This window comes from Podarcis tiliguerta (genome assembly GCF_965153285.1).
Source record: "Podarcis tiliguerta genome assembly, chromosome: 2".
NCBI classification, from domain to species: Eukaryota; Metazoa; Chordata; class Lepidosauria; order Squamata; family Lacertidae; genus Podarcis; species Podarcis tiliguerta.
In genome coordinates this window covers 50,597,097-50,613,489 of record NC_139535.1, presented here as the reverse complement: position 1 = coordinate 50,613,489, position 16,393 = coordinate 50,597,097, and the positions used below count along the sequence as shown (strand labels likewise).

General features: G+C 41.4%; 1 protein-coding gene and 1 pseudogene across 2 annotated transcripts in view; one reads left to right on the top strand and one right to left on the bottom strand.

Annotated features, from left to right (window-relative positions):
- The window catches only part of LOC310672409 (HAUS augmin-like complex subunit 3), a 4,242-nt pseudogene extending 3,168 nt beyond the window's left edge, over positions 1 to 1,074 (top strand). The window contains exon 3 of the transcript XR_014515474.1: positions 144 to 1,074. The product of XR_014515474.1 is annotated as an HAUS augmin-like complex subunit 3 (transcript). The remainder of the gene's footprint in view (positions 1 to 143) is intronic.
- Positions 1 to 16,393, bottom strand: part of DNAH1 (dynein axonemal heavy chain 1) — a 118,921-nt gene that overhangs the window by 35,902 nt on the left and 66,626 nt on the right. The window contains exons 44-55 of the mRNA XM_083429266.1: positions 15,431 to 15,588; positions 15,081 to 15,254; positions 14,927 to 14,965; positions 13,069 to 13,247; positions 11,808 to 12,038; positions 10,493 to 10,689; positions 8,687 to 8,822; positions 7,223 to 7,431; positions 6,349 to 6,520; positions 5,854 to 6,045; positions 4,006 to 4,116; positions 2,490 to 2,675 (exon numbers count right to left, since the gene is read on the bottom strand). Of these exons, the coding sequence (XP_083285392.1) occupies positions 2,490 to 2,675; positions 4,006 to 4,116; positions 5,854 to 6,045; positions 6,349 to 6,520; positions 7,223 to 7,431; positions 8,687 to 8,822; positions 10,493 to 10,689; positions 11,808 to 12,038; positions 13,069 to 13,247; positions 14,927 to 14,965; positions 15,081 to 15,254; positions 15,431 to 15,588 (1,984 nt within the window). The remainder of the gene's footprint in view (positions 1 to 2,489; positions 2,676 to 4,005; positions 4,117 to 5,853; positions 6,046 to 6,348; positions 6,521 to 7,222; positions 7,432 to 8,686; positions 8,823 to 10,492; positions 10,690 to 11,807; positions 12,039 to 13,068; positions 13,248 to 14,926; positions 14,966 to 15,080; positions 15,255 to 15,430; positions 15,589 to 16,393) is intronic.

Sequence of the window (16,393 nt, the reverse complement as noted above, 5' to 3'; positions counted from 1 at the left end):
GCTTCGTGCTCAGGTAAGCAAAAGCTGTAGCCCATCATGTGTGTGAATCTTCTTTTTCTTGCTATATTATCTATTAATAATCACAAGAATAGACCAAATTAACGGCACACAATGATCTTTGCTTTTGCTACACCATTAAGTAGCAAACTTCCCTCCCTGTGAAACTTCTAAATGATGAAAAATTGGAGAAATATGTGCTGCTGCTTCTGAACCCCTATTTGTTTTGACACCTGTTTTCTACAGGGACTAGAAGAACCTCTGGAGCAGCTTTACACCACACAAGCCAAACTCTACCAAATGCTAATGGACACCTTGAGTGATGTGAAGGCCAAGCAAAAATCCCTGCGGAGTCACTTTCAGCAAACTGAGCGCAGCCTCTACATGCATTTCTTCACTAACCCAGAACAGCTGAAGGAGCTGGTGCAAGATGCTGAGAAACAGACCCTGGCATTTTCTTAGGTGTCGGTATAGTCACATGAGAGTAGTTCAGTAGAAAATAGTCCTCCAGCTTGCTTGAAGGTACTCACATCTTATCGTCATCTAGACTGAGTGGAAAGTCTCCTTAGGGAGAATCCTGTTCATGAAAGCTTACATTGCTATGTTCTCTTTGTAAAATAGACAGATTTGGACCTACCGGTAATTCCATATACAGTGTTTCTTCCCTACAATGACTTGGTAAAAAAGGCTCTTAAACTACAGTCTGTTTTTTCCCTTCAGAGTCTGAGTAAAGTGATGGAAGTAGTGATGGATGGGTGGGCTGAGATGTTGGTTAAAACTAAGAGCTACAGTGCATACTTCTAAGATGGGGTGCTGCCCTTTTCTGCTTGCCTGCATATTTATTTACCTATTTTTCTATCTCAATTACTGATGTTATTCAAAAAACTGTGATGAAAGAAGAACATGGCTGCACAATCAAGAATGTTTTGTTTAATGGTCAGGGTCCATTTTTTGCTGTCTTAAATTGTGGTAATACAAGAAGCTCCATGGTTGAAAATATAATGTGTACCAGTTTCAGGCATGTTGCTTGTTTTATATTGAAAACAACTCACTGAAATATGCTAATAAAAGTAATGTTCACTTTAATTTTAACTATTTGTTTAGGCAAAGGGCTATACCAACTAGCCTAGAAACATGCTGATGTTGCAATATAATTATTGAAACACATTCTCCCTTTACCTTTCAAATAGGATATGCTGACAGGCATTGCAGAATCCTGGTGGAAACTGGTCATAATCACTTATTATAGAAGCCTATTTTTAGATAATTTCATTGGCAACAGGATCCACACATTTTATCATAAGTTACAATATAATTTTGTTTCCAGAATTCTGAAGTAAGGTTATGGAGGGGCTCTCTTTTCATACACCAGTAGCTCAATATAACTGCATTTTCCACTATGCGTTTAAGACATACTAAAAGATATTGCACATATCTGAATACACCTATACATTGCTTTTGGTGACTTGCTGCTGCCACCTGACAATACAGATGAGCTACTTGCCGGGGTGGGCACCAACTAACAATAAGTCTTCACATGCGTAGCAAAAATACACATCTAGAGCATTAAAAAAAATCTCCATATGACTCTACTCTTAAGATCATCTCTAGGCACTGACTACAACATCAGTCAAATTGACAGCTGGCTAAATAAACCCAACTCTTGGAACAGTCCGTGAACAGGGGGAACATAATTGACAATAGGCCTTGGAAATTTTCTGGAAGTGCCAGATAATAGTAGGTAGTAACCCAGCATGTACCTTCAAATGTCAGTGAACAGAAAACGAGACAAGGATCTGTAGCACTAATTTTCTGCTTGTATTCAGCAGCTGTCAATGTTCTTTCCAGCTAGGAAGCTTTGCAGTGGCTCAATAATCTACTCAAAAGGGAGTTGGCCTTTGAATTCAATAGGACTAACTTCTGAAATGACACAAACAGGATTGTGCTGTGTGATGTGAACTATGCTTTTACTTCCCTTACTCTTCTCATCTAGTGAAATGAAGCCAGGTGGTAACATTACTATAGAACCATTTGAGTCCAAAGAGTTAAGGTGGTAGAGGGATGCTGATACCCATCGTTTCAGCCTCTCCGGCAGGTGCAGACTGCTTTTCATCCCTCCTCATCAGATTTATCATTTGATGAGTGAGGAACAATGTTTGATCTGTGTATATGCATCTGCATGTCTGTGTATGTGATGGCTGGGATGTGGGTGAGAGAGTGTGCACGCTGGATATGACCCCTCTGCCAGTGTGCAGTACCCAAAGGCACTACATACCTTTGGCTGAAAAGGATTAGATTCTTCTTCTTCAGAGACAGCCATCAAAGGGAATAAGCTGCTGCAACTCACTTACAAGGAAAAAAAGTTTGAAAATCAGAATGGGTGGGGTGTTTAGGGGGTGTTACTATTGAACCTGTATCCATGGTAAAGCACAGACGGTATAACTAGTGTTCTTGTTGAAAGTATTGTTAAAAGCTATTCTTAACTCTGTTACCTCTGTAACATCATTTTTGTTGAGGTTCCTCAAGCTGGCAAGGGCAGCATCCAGGGCAGGCAGGGCTTCTGCCAGGTCCTTCTGTGCGTCATCAGCAATAGCCTGAGCGGTCTGAGCTTTGACTTTGGCTTTCATTTCCTCTGCCTGCACAGCATTCCGTGTTTCTTCTGCAACAGCTGTGTCTACCTGCAGCAGCACAAAGGTATTTGGAATCATGAATGCTTTCAGGACTGGCTAGATTAGAAGCACCTTTTCTGCATCAGTCAGAGACCCAGTCTGCCTGCCATGGTAAACCATAGTTAATGGCTAGCCCTAAATACATGGCTCTCACTAGTACACGGGGGGGGGGGGGGAACAAACCACAATAGTTGTTTTAGGATTACATCTGAATACAGGATTGTGGCTTGTTTCACTCCCCACCCCAGCCCCGAAAAAAAGCCCCAAGCCCACATTAAGCCAAAGGAAAACTTTGACAACAGATCAATGTTTGTTTGGAGTAAAGCAAACCATGAGCACTAATTCAGATGAAACTTTAAGTCAGGGGTTTGTTTGTTTTCCTCCTGCTCACTTGCAGGAAGGAAAAAAGCAGGCAAGATTAGTGTATTCACAGTAAACTATTAATTATGGTTTACCACGATGTGTTAAAGAGGTCATTGTTTGCCAAAGCATAAAAACATTCTAGCATAACCATAACAACAACAACAACAACAACAACAACCCAAGGGGCATGCTTTTCTCAAAAGAGCTAGGAGCAGATATGGCTGACCAGAACTCTGAACAGGAACACTGCTGATACAGAATGATAGTCTGCAATGTTTGGTTACCTGTCTCACTTGGGAAGTAGTATATGGTAGATTCAAGTTCTTTATTGTGCATGCATGGCTAAAGATAAAGAGATTGTCCTTCTTATGAACATGATTGTCTGAAATAAGCATCACACCTCACATAGCAAGGTTAAATATTTGGAGTTTAGTATAAAGGCCAGGTCATGCCATTTTGGAGCCAAAAGAACAAACCCAAATGGCACCCCCTTTCGCAGTAAAGAACAACAAAAGTTTTCTGTCCTTGTGGCAAATGTTGCCCCATTACAGTGGTACCTTGGGTTAAGTACTTCGTTCCGGAGGTCCGTACTTTACCTGAAAGTGTTCTTAACCTGAAGCACCACTTTAGCTAATGGGGCCTCCTGCTACTGCTGCGCCGCTGGAGCACAATTACTGTTCTCATCCTGAAGCAAAGTTCTTAACCTGGAGCACTATTTCTGGGTTAGCGGAGTCTGAAACCTGAAGCGTATGTAACCTGAAGTGTATGTAACCTGAGGCACCACTGTATTTTAATTGTAGGACTTGTATTGTGTGAAAACAAGGCAGAGATGCAATATGGGCCTCTCTTTCTCCAGCTTAAAGCTAACAAGGCAAAGTATCAGCACAAAGTCCAATGATCAGGTTCTTTCCCTTTCTTGTTTTACCAGGGCACCATCAGTCTCTTTTGCAACAGCGTCTGAAGGCCCACTGCATACCTGTATCTGTTCCATGGTTACCAGTGTATCTTGGGCAGCCTCAGCCAGCAGGGGGCGTGCTAATTCTAGCTCTTCCTGCATTTTTGCTACATCTTCTGCAGTTCGCAAAAGCTAGAAATGGAGGGGAAAGTCATTCTCACATTGAACGTGTCTAGCGAAGAGGAAAATAATCTGAAAACAGTACAGATAGTAAAGGAAAAACCTCAGAAGTAGCTTCAAGCTGCTTGAAAAGACAACCTGTTGTTTATTCTGGGCTCCACTGGAAAGTCTCTTCTATTCTAGAGCACAATCCAGTCCAAGCCACAGTTAATTCAGTGTCAGAGTTCTATGCAGGTGCTCAATTCCCCCACCAAAATCAATGGTATTAAAACTGCTTAACTTTTACTTGGCCAAGCCATGTTTTAAAACATTATTTTACCATTGCTTTTTCTTTGTTGTTATTCCATGCTGCCACTTTTCTGCATGAAAACTGGCAGCATTTCCTAAGAGTAGCACTATATGCCCAAAGCTTGTTTCAGGTTGTGGGTTTTGGTTTTTTTAAATATAAAGTATAATGTGCTACTAAAAGACTCAGTTTCACATAAGACCAGGGTGAACTGCACTCAGTAAAGGAAAAGAGAACATCAATATATGTGGCTTTATCTTCATTCCTTCTCTCTCTCTTTTATAGCCTTACACAGTGAAGAAAAGAGTCTATGCCAGCCTTCCCAAGTTGGTGCCCTTCAACTCTCAGAAGCTGGTGGGAGTTGAGGGTTCAGCAATATCTAGAGGGCACCAGTTTGGGTAAGGCAAGTTTTTGCTCACACCCAAATGCAGATACATTGACTTTCACTAATGATATTTGGGTGTATAATGATTCGAGGTAATTAACACCATTGACATAGCATTTACCTTAAATAAATAAATATAATTAGGCAAATCAGTTTTCAGTCAGCAAGAAAAACATATCTGTAGGCTTTTTGGAAGATGCATGTTAATTGATCTGATCGCTGTCTTAAAATATGAAGGCTACATGCTGAATTTTATTCTGAGTGTTTTTCAGATATTTTATTCTGCTGGATTTTATTCTGGGTGTTTTTCTGATTTATTTTTTTTACGTGTTAAATAATTCTTTAGTCTTATTTTGGTAGTGTTTAATGTGATGCATGCTGTTATTCCAGTTATAGTCATACAGGCACCCTCTTTGTCAAGCATCTAGAGCCTTCCATGTTGACCTCTCTTCATCAGCTGCCAGCTGGGGCAGCTTCGGGTTCTCCCTCTAGGCTTCCTTCTGAATTCCCTCACTGAACTTACTGAAGACTGATCTTCCTATAGTCCTGATCCTGGTATAATATTCCCTTCAGCCAATCAACAGGTTTCTGTTGGAATTCCAAACCCTTATGGACCAACAAGTTTGAAAGCAATGTCCACTCAATAACTTATCATAAACTAACCACTTTGGATGTTATTGCCCTGTACATAAAAGCTGGAACCTTGCATGTATATATCACTGTCTTCTTAGCACGAATTAGTAACTCTGACAGTTTGAACAGCTATTTGGTAGATGACCATCAAGACTTGAATACTATGCATCTCAGAGATGGGGAGCCTGTGGCCCTCCAGATGTTACAGAACTACAACTCCAATTATCCCAGACCACTTTTTACCTAATATTGATAGTTTCTCTACAGGAGGCTTCCAAACATTGACTTTCACAAGCAATGACAATGCTTTTGCAAGTAATCAGCACAGTGACACACTATACATCTGGCCCAAGCTGATATTCCAAACTTTCATGATGTGCTTTGCTGAAAAGGAGAAATTGGTCTTCAACATATATGATAGAACCCCAAGACTGAAGCAACTCACCTTGTCCAATCCACTCTTCATCCTGGTTTTGGCAACTTTGAGCTCCTGCTTTTTTGCACCTATCAAGGTGGTGAAGATGCCGAGCAGCTCCAGGTAGCTTTTGGGAGTGACATAATTATGCCTTGCCAATTCTGCCAGATACACCTTGCACTTAAGTGCTACACTCTGATGGATTTCTACACACATCTCAATCTATAAGGGGGAGGAAACAGACGTTGGAAAGAGGTTTCTCAACAGAAAGAAGGCAGAGAATGACTATGAAATGTGCTACATGCAAGATGCACAAAATGTGTAATGCTAACATTTATGAAATGAGTATTTCCTTGAAACACAGGGACCAATTGGAGAAGTGACAGCTATTCGAAACACTATTCATACAATATGAATTCTAATAACGAAACATTCAATTATTAGATAGCTGCTCTCTTTTTCATGTTTCTCCTTGCACATATGTAAAATCAGAGCTTGTGAGCATGTTTAAGAGAGGTCACTTACCATTCCCTGTATAATTTCAGGGGTGGCATCAGTATCTGGGATCTCATTGAAAAAGGAAGCAGCAACAGACTCCAGGGCTTCTGCAGGCCACTCATTAAACCAGTCAATGGTACAGCAGTTCACCAGAGATGGGAACTGTCTGAGCCGTGCTCGGAATACCTCTCCAATAGGACTGGAGAACGAGGAAGCAGTAAAGAACGAGAAAACCTTATTAGAATAGACTTCAACTAAGTCAAATATCTCTAGTTGGGATGTACTGCAGGGAATTCTTTTAACAGCAAAGGCCATGCTAGGCACATTCAGAAAACCACAATTAAAATTTATACTAATATATTACACTAAACCACTGGGGATGGAGAATTCCCACCTCACCAGCAAAGCCTTTATACTCATTAATGTTTCCACAAGGCAGTCATCCCAAATGTTGACATTCAAATTAGGTGCCCTACAGATCTCTTCTACATGTGTATTGGAACTAAAGGCTGTAACTATGGTATGTGCCGTTATTCCTGAAGGAATGGGCACTATGCTTTGTAAGTGAACACTTTGATCCGTCTAAGAATTGTGGGCAACACAACTTCATGGCTCCTATGGATACAGCGTTCAAAATGCAGTGATATTTATTTTGAAGATTTATAGCACAGCTATAAGACTATTAGCTGAAATATAATTGAAAAAGTCACATCAAACCTCAAGGGTACGGAAAATAGGAATGAAGAAAAACAACAACAATATCTGAAAGATCACAGGCTCCCCATTCCTGCTATATTCCAGCCCCCTGTAGCATGGATCACCACTGATAGTAAGGAAAGCTCTTGGGAGGTTGGAGAGACCCCCTTCACCATTTAGCCCAATGGACTAGGCTAGCTCATACCTCATGCATAGGACTGTGTGGATATTGCTGCGTACTCTCCCTGTGTACGCAGCCATCAGGTTGGCCTTGGTAGGCTGAAGCCCCTGGTCCTGCACTAACGGTTTCATAGTGGTCATAATCTGGTCCTGTTCATCCAGGGCATACAGGTTGGGTATGTCTCCTGAATTCAGCAGGTTGTTGATATCCTCAAGAAAGGACTCACTTTTAATCTAAAGAAAAAAATTAAAAGGCTTCTATCGGCAGTAATAATGTTGCGCCTTTCATTTTAACCTCATCTACTTACCCACTAAAGATCTCGTCTTCGTGACTTAGATTTTCCTATTGAAAATCACTGAAATGTAAGTCACAGTGAGAACACTGGTTGTGTAAATAATGAGAAATAGCCTAACTGATGGGATGAGATCTGCATTAGAGAGAGAATAGTGCGAAACCCCTACTTTGTTAATGTGAAGTAGTAATTCAGAAATTAGACTAACATTTGAGACCCATCTTTTGGATCCAGTCCTAAACTCTGATCACTTTTCTAGGCATTTCATTCTTAAGACAATAAATATGCACTTCCTATCTATTACTTGCAATCCACTTACCATCCATCAACCCTAAACATCTGTTTTAGAGACATTACATCTCTCCAATACTAGTTGGGCTGTATTTTGTACCTGGGAAAATGCAAATTCCCCTCCAATGGTACACTTATTGCTACTAGAAGGCATTGACACCTATTAGATATTGCTTGTAATGAGAATTTTCTCCCTTTCCTCCACCCAATACTTATGCCGTTCTATGCATTCTAATGTGTTATTTCGCTCATTATTAGCAATGTTTTCAATGTTTTAAATGCTGAGTGCATGACCCAGTGCATGAAACTGATATTCCTTCCCTTATGCACAGTGCCACACCATTGTGTAAGCCACCTGCTTATTATTATTATTATTATTATTATTATTATTATTATTATCAGAGAGCCTGTATGATACAGTTGACTGCAGTACACAACTACCTAGAAGTATGGTTGTTGTCCTTCAACAAGTTGTGTAAATGGGATTATTCCACAGGATTGCACTGCAACATATCTAACCACAGATCATCTGGATAAGCCGCAGAGGCACTATGCAATTTTTGGTTTGCAGGGTACTCAAATATCAGTGTAATTTATATTTGTGATTCTTACCTGTTGGCACCCATGTGTGTAAAATTTGGCCAACATGTTTAGTAATCTAACTCCTTAACAGTTAAGAGTTCTTAGTACCACCAAGAGAAATGTCATTCAGGTATCAGGTACAGCACAGTTTTTCTCAAAACATAGAAGTTCAGTTTTTCAAGTAAACTTGCTAAGCTAAGACTAGTTGGGAAAATAAAACAATAGATGTGAGTGACAAAATTGGTACAAATCTGAGCAACATTCATTTAAAGGTTTAGCTATCCAGCACAAGAAGAAATTTCATTCCCAACAGCTTCAATTACCTGCGTATCTGTAAACAGAAAGGTAATGGATAAGTTTTGCAGACCAGCCTTCAGCATGATCTTTTTGAGGTCTTCTCTCCAGTCAGATATCCCATAGTTCTTGGAAAGTTCTATTTGAAAACATTCATAATCAGCTCTAAAAAGGAAATGATTATAATCAGGGCATGGGCTACAATATGCCAATCATAGCTGTCAAGTGTCCCTTATTTGAAGGGACAGTCCCTTATTCCAGCGCCATGTCCCGCTGCTGTCCCTTATTGATGGATGTCCCTTAAATGTCCCTTAAATGATGTCCCTTAAATTTCAAAGGAAGCAGCTCCTCTCCCTCCCTCCCTGCTGGCCAGGGAGGAGGGAGGCTCCAACTATGTTGCTTGGCTGTGTTGCTCACCCAATATGAAGTCTAAGAACAACTGGGGGGTGGAGCTTGCATGCCTTGTGTGTGGCTAGTTAATGCAAGCTGAGGGATTTTTTGAATGCTGGACGCCATTTTGTTGCACATGCTGCTGCAAACTTTGCAGTGCAAAGCCAGGCCGGGGAGCCATCTTAAGTTGAGGCTGCATAGGCCTTGTGGTGCATGTGATTCAGATTCTATTCAGTTGAACCTCTGGTTACAAAGTTGGTTGGACAGTGTTCTCGAAGCTACCAGCATGAGTTTGACCAGACTGCAGGAGGACAGGAAGACTGGACTGCCTGGAACAGGTGAGGCTGCAGGTCCTTTATTTTGGCTGCTGGTCCCTTATTTTCAAATCTGTAAGTTGACAGCTATGATGCTAATACGTATACAAGGGAGAAAGACACAGAAAGAACTGTTGGTTGCTAACTGAGTGGTAGTTCTGTATCACTGGAAGAAGGTAATCTGTGAGAGTTATGGGGCCACCTTGTGGTCAAAGGCAGGAAAAAAGAATTTGAGGGAAATAGGCAGCTTGCAGAATCCAGTTTACATCCTTGCCACACTCAAACAGGTAAGTTGACCAAGACACAAAAACACAAAGAGAGAAAACAAACATCTACTTCTCTAACAATTGTTGTAACCTACCCTGGAGCTTTAGGGTGAAGGGCAAATTAAAACAACGAGAGTAACCCTAAGATAAGAATCTAACAATTTTTACAGCAGAACTAGAAAAAAACTACTTAACCAAAACAGCTGAGAAACTAGGGTGAGGCTGATGACCTTCAACCAGTGAAACCATTCCTACCATTCGGGTAGAACATAACAGCTTTTTCTCATGTTGCTGGAGAAGGTAATTAGTGAGGGGCATACCAAAGCTTCTCTAAGCATTTATATTTTAATTTTTGTAAGCTGAGACCCAGATATGAAAAGCAGGATATAACTTTTAATAAATAATAATATTCTTCTTCTTTGATGATCACTTGTAGTCGAGTAAGAATAAGAATATAGGGCCTATGTGGCGGAAGCCTAATGCATATTGCCAGAATCTGAGCAATTCCCTTCCCATTTTGAGAGGCAATGGTTACACAGATTAGGCCTGTGCCCATTAGGCTCTATGTGCATAGGCCCAAAGACCATATTCCAGTGTTATAAAGTGGATGCGAGGTGGACCTGGAGGCATTCACGTACATTGGGTGGGAAGGCAAGGAAAATCCCAGTTTCTTCACTATGGTTACTTTCTGTACAGCTGGAAAATGATGTGAACAGTGTCAAGCTTTCTTCATATGATGTGAGCAAACTGAACTCAGAAGTAGAAATGAAGAACATAAATCCTAAAAAACCCAAACTCACTGCTTTTCTGATCATTCTGTCACTATCCACTGGCTCAGAAACCTTTAATATCATTCATATCTTACATGTGAGATGCTAATTTGGTGAGAGATTGCCTTCCACTGCCACCAACACCCAAGAGAAGAGCATTGCCCAGTGCCTGGCGCAGAATACGGGTGATTCGGCAAATGTGTTGCATAGCGTCCATGAAAAGAACTAGCTTCATCTTGGTAGTATTGATCTGATTGTATTCCTCCATGTACTCCTCAATCACGTGCATAAGCTATAGTCAAAAAGAGAGGAAGAAGAACAGGAGCAGGAACTAAGCATGCCTCTCTGAGAAGGCCATCAATGGACCATCCACCTCTATGCCCATCAGATCCTGTCAATAAGGGAAGACAGGGGTGGAAAAAATACCCACTGTCTTAGAAAGCCTACTCAGTGAAAATGAAAATAGATGATCTAGGATGTACACCCATCAAAAAAGAGGAGCAAGCAGCCTTCCTTTAACTCCCCAACCAAAATCTTTCACAGATAAAGTTAACTATTTAAATAATGTTCACTGCAAATCATAGCCAAGTTCAATAGGATTAGAGCAACACACTTGCAAGGATTTCAGAGTATCAATTTGAGTTTAGCTATTGTGTCATAGCATGGACATGGTTAAGTTATCTAATCCCTCATCCACATTTTATCTATCTGGGCAATGGGTGTGATGAACATCTGCCTACCTAAGAGGCTGGATTAATTATCTATAATTCACTTAGTGATCATGAAAGAAGACATACTGTTATTATTATCCTTGACTGCATGGCAGTGAATGCAAAGTACGCCGCTCCTTATTAAAATCATTATATTTTTTACCCTTTGCTTAATTAACATTTTCTCAGTATGCACAATATCCTTCCAGTTGGGAGTTCTACAGGAAGGATAATTACCTGCAAAGGTCACCTGTACAGATTTTAATGGCATCCGCTGCAGTACTATGAACATTAAACTTGTTCCTCTTCCTAGTTTATTGCATTTTCCAAGCCCAAGTACTGTGCTAAAGTCATCTGCATAGCCGATTCCCAACTGTTCTTTATTACTTGCCTGAACACAGGGGGCAGTCAGAGGAAACAGCATTATCTAGGTCTGTTCTATCCTCTTCCATCCATGTTCATCTATCATTCTCAGCATGCTTCTAGTGCTCAGTCTATCCTTGTACAACCTTGTTGTTGTTTCTTTCCTCTGAAAATCATAATCACTTCTAGTATAGGCTTGCCATGCATAAAGTATATTCTAGAAACTCAACTCTGGACACCCAATGCTTTTATTAACTGCACCCATATTATATGTTGTGCACAAAGGAATGAAAGATGGAAGAAGTACAAAAATGGAGAAGCATCTTATGAATCCTACCTTCTCTCTTTCGGCAATTAATTCATAAAGCTTCACATCAGAACCTGGGTTCATGAAATCCCCATAGAGAAGGGGCTCATAAGGAACAACTTCCTTAAAGGTGGTATCCCATTCAGACATCACGCTCTTCATCAAGTCATCAAACCAAGTTCGGTCCTCCTCATTAACCAGACGGTCACGAAACACACGGCAGCTCTCATGATACCACAGCCTCAGCAGGTCCGCTTTATTCTGACAAATAATTCCAGTGACAACCTTAAACAACCTTTCGTTATTACTCACACAACCCCAAAGAATGTTATTTCTTGTTCCACATTGATTCTTCCCCCTAAGACACTGACCCTACGGTGTGAAAAACAACCCTTTCCCAACCAGATTTATAAGAAAATGTTTCTAAACTACCAGAGCAAATCTAAACCCCAGATCCGCTGATTGGAGGAGTTTAGAGGACAATGGGTCTCTCCCCATAACACAGACCAGTTTTGCTAGCAGAGGATATGCCGCCATGGAGACTCCTCCTACGTCTTCAAAAAGCTCTGTGGGTTTAGCTCTGCTGCTGGTAGAGTTTTTGCTACAATTAGTCAGTGTCGGGCTTTGAAATGGAGAGTTCTACTAGATCACAGGCCCCTCTGTCCTTCAGAGAGGCCCCAGAATTGGGTCCTTCTCCTATGCCAGTCTAGACCTGTTATAACTAATTCTCCTTCTACTGGAATCAAGGAGTGGTTTGTTTCTTTGTTTTAAAAAAAATAAAGATCCACTCAAGGAAAGGGGAAAAAAGGAAAGTCTGCCACACATCTCCCCCCACACCCCACTTAGGATTGCACTGTAAGAATGGCTGGCCAAAACTTGAGGAAACTGGGAGGTGGAGTTCTGCGGATAAATCCATGCACTCAGATTTTATTGCTAGATATATGAGGGACTCACGGACACCCAAGCTCGATTGTACTGGGTTTGTGGTAAAGCTCTACCATGGATACTGCAGAATAAAGTTCTCCTGAGGTAGGGGGACTATGAGTGAATGAAAGAGGTGTGATACACTTGCTGCTGCCAACAAGAGAGAAAAAAGCAACCCCAATATTTTGCCCCAGATCCCCACAATCAGGCCTAGATTGTGCCTTATTGCTTGCACTTAGTGCAGTGGTATGCGACGCACACAACAAAGGGATAACTATTCGGTGTGTCGTTTTATCGAGAAATAATATGCAATTTCCAGCAACTAAAACTCCTGTCACAGAGCAGATATTGTGAAGGGAGCACTTACCATAATTTTGGCAGGTTCTGCCATGAGCATGCCCTGGAAAACCTTGGACAGATCCCTCAAATTAAACGTATAGTGAGATTTTGCTGGAGTAGGCAACAGTTGGGATGTGATAGTGGAATACACTCGTATAGTTGCATCAACAAGGGGTTCGCTTAAGTCCTGCACCTGTGGGCATCCAGCTAAAAAACCCAAAAGATGGTCAGCATTGCAGTGGGGGCTTTTCAGGAAAGGAAGAACCATGAGTGATCACATAGAAATAGGGCAGGCTAGCTTGAGACATAGTGAGATTTACCAATGACCTTATCTCACAGAAGATGTTTCCCATCCTCACAATCTATATTACTGCCTAATGTGCAGCTGTAGTACAACCACACAACTTATTAATTAAGATTTCTTATACTGCCTCCCACATCAGTCTCAAGGTGGTATACTAAAATTAAATCGTAGTACAATTAAAAGGCAGCTAATAACTTAAGCAGAGATAAACAGAATTCTAACAATGGCTTGTATAACATGGTTCATACAACATGGTAAGCCAGACTCTGGCAGGCCCCCAGAAAGCAGCTCATAGCCACTTTTCTCCTCCCCAGCCCTTTTTTTGCTCCTGTGCTGTGCTGAGTGAAGCAAATGTTCGGCTTAGTGTGCCATCTGAACTGGAACTCATGGTTAAGTTCTTTCCTCACTAAACATGAGGTTTGTTCTTGGAATAGTTGCAGTTGCAGTTTGCATACGAGCCAGACCTGCTCAAAGGCACTGCAGCCACCCAGGCTTCCAGTGACTGAGACATTTCCTGGAGTACCAGCAGACTGCACACCTGCTCCTTTGTGGGGAATGGGACCCCACACAGGACAAGCATACTATCCAATTCCCGAACCTGGGAACCACCAACCCACAAGACTTCGATCTTGTCAAGATTCAAATTCAGCTTAACCCCAGATTTTTTCTTGCACTGTTAAGAATTCTGCATGCATTATCCCCATATCAAAAACTCAAGTTTTCCAACTAGAGAAACTGGCCCCTGCTGAGCGAGAATTGTTTAAACCAGATTAGAAAAAAATACAGAAGGGTCTGTTTCTATTACTCTTACTTTGAGGTTATGTGTGGCTGCCTTTTCTCCATAATGTGGCTGCCAGGGAGCTATCTTGTGAGATACAGTGGTGCCTCACAAGACGAAATTAATTTGTTCCGCGAGTCTCTTCGTCTAGCGGTTTTTTCGTCTTGCGAAGCAACCCTATTAGCAGCTTAGCGGATTAGCGCTATTAGCGGTTTAGCGGCTATTAGCGGCAATTAAAGGTTTAAGGGATTAGCGGATTAGCTGCTAAAAGGCTATTAGCAGTTTAGCGGCTTAGAAAAAGGGGGTGGGGAGCGGAAAAAAATCTCAAGACTCGCAAGACATTTTCATCTTGCGAAGCAAGCCCATAGGGAAATTTGTCCTGCAAAGCGCATCGAAAAACGATAAACCCTTTCGTCTAGCGGGTTTTCCGTCTTGCGAGGCATTCGTCTTGCAGGGTACCACTGTACATGCATGTATAATCAGTTGGGAGGCTGTAGCACAAACAAATGGGTATTGTCCACAAGTCACATGGTTCCTGCAGGGAACTCTGGTCCAACACTAGTGTACAGACAGGACATGTGCCTGCAGCATAAAGTATGGAGCTCCCTTAGGTAATCCAAAAATTGGCATACTTAAGCTTATCCATGTTATTGTGTTTGAAGAAATGGGCATCCATCTGCTGAAGCAAAGACCACTCTCCTAATGCTTTTGGTCCAAAATCTTCTATCATCACCATCAAGCAAATGACTTATTTCCCCAAGCCTTACATAAGACAATTGATTAACTTGTGCTCAGGTTACTTACGAACTGGCTCTCTGTAACATACTTCTCCTAGACGTCCAGCTAAAATAATCAAGAAAGAAAAATGGTGTCACATTCCACTATCAAACATTTCCTCAGTCACATGGCATATGAGAGCTGTATAAAAAAAGGGGGGGAATGTATTTTCATAACTCACCCATCCAACTGTCTAGAATGGTAGAAAAGATTTTCTTCTTGCTGCTATCCTCCAGTTCAGTGAAAGATAGATAGTTGAAATGGCGGGTGAGGCGTTGGCTGATTGCGTTTCTTCCTCCACCCGGCGGTCCCATGGCACCAACAAAGTTAATATCTACTAATTTCTTAAAGGTACCTGACAAAATATTCCACAGAAAAATGAGAGAAGGTATGAATGCCAAGACTCCGGTGGGGGGAAAGCTGTATGTGCACCAGAGGCAGGTTACTTCAGAACTAGCCTGGCTGGCCTGGAACAGAAAGTATTTGTGTATAGAATAATTAGGTAAATTAAGTAAAGAAAGTATGTCATACCAATTTGTTTCCTATCGTACCAGCCATTATGATCCATCCATTGCCGAAGAAGCTCAATAGGTGGCTGGGCACCATAGGTCTCTAGCGCGGGCATGTTCAGGTCATCAATGAAAAAGATGAAGTATCTGCCAAGCGGAGGACCAAAAACTCCCTTGCGCCTATATAGAACCAGACAAGAATAAAAACTACATCACAGTGGAGCACATGATGAAAATACTGCAGTCAAGGTACAATTTGGGAAAAGGCTGCTGAAGAGACTATACATTTAACATGATGAGCCTGTTGGTTAGTTGGTGAATCCATGTATAATCCGTTAATGCTGACAGGAAAAGTATTAATCTCTCAAGTGTAGAATATGCTCCTCAGTGCTGATCTTGACTCTTGCATATCAAGATCAGCAAACAGGGACCTCTTGGTAGTTCCATCACCCTCAGATGTTTGTGGGGCTGGAGCCCAGGAAAGGGGGCGTTGTTTATGGCAGCCCTAATTCCCTCCTGGCATCTACGCTATTGATGCTTGCAATATATATTTTTAGGATTCACCCTATTCCTAGAACTGTAATTTGTTTTAAACTGTTGTTAATATTGGATTTTTAAATTACTGTAACCTGCCCAGGAACCTTATGGTGAAGGGTGGGCAAGACATTGTAACAGCAGCAGCAACAGCAATCATAGCAAAAAGAAACACAAGAGTGTTGCTGTATGCATACCACGTATACACATACCTCCCCACTATGGCTCAGTTAGTTAGAGCATGGTGCTGACAACACCAAGGCCACAGGTTCAATCCCTGTTTTGGACAGCTGCATATTCCTGCATAGATGATCCTCAGGGTCCCTTCCAACTCTACAATTCTATGAATTATTTCCATGAATACTATCTCCACTATGAGAAGCAATGTGCATCTGAATGGCAGTTTCTAGGTACCACAAGTTTGGAGAGTGCTGTTGCACCCAGCTCCTGC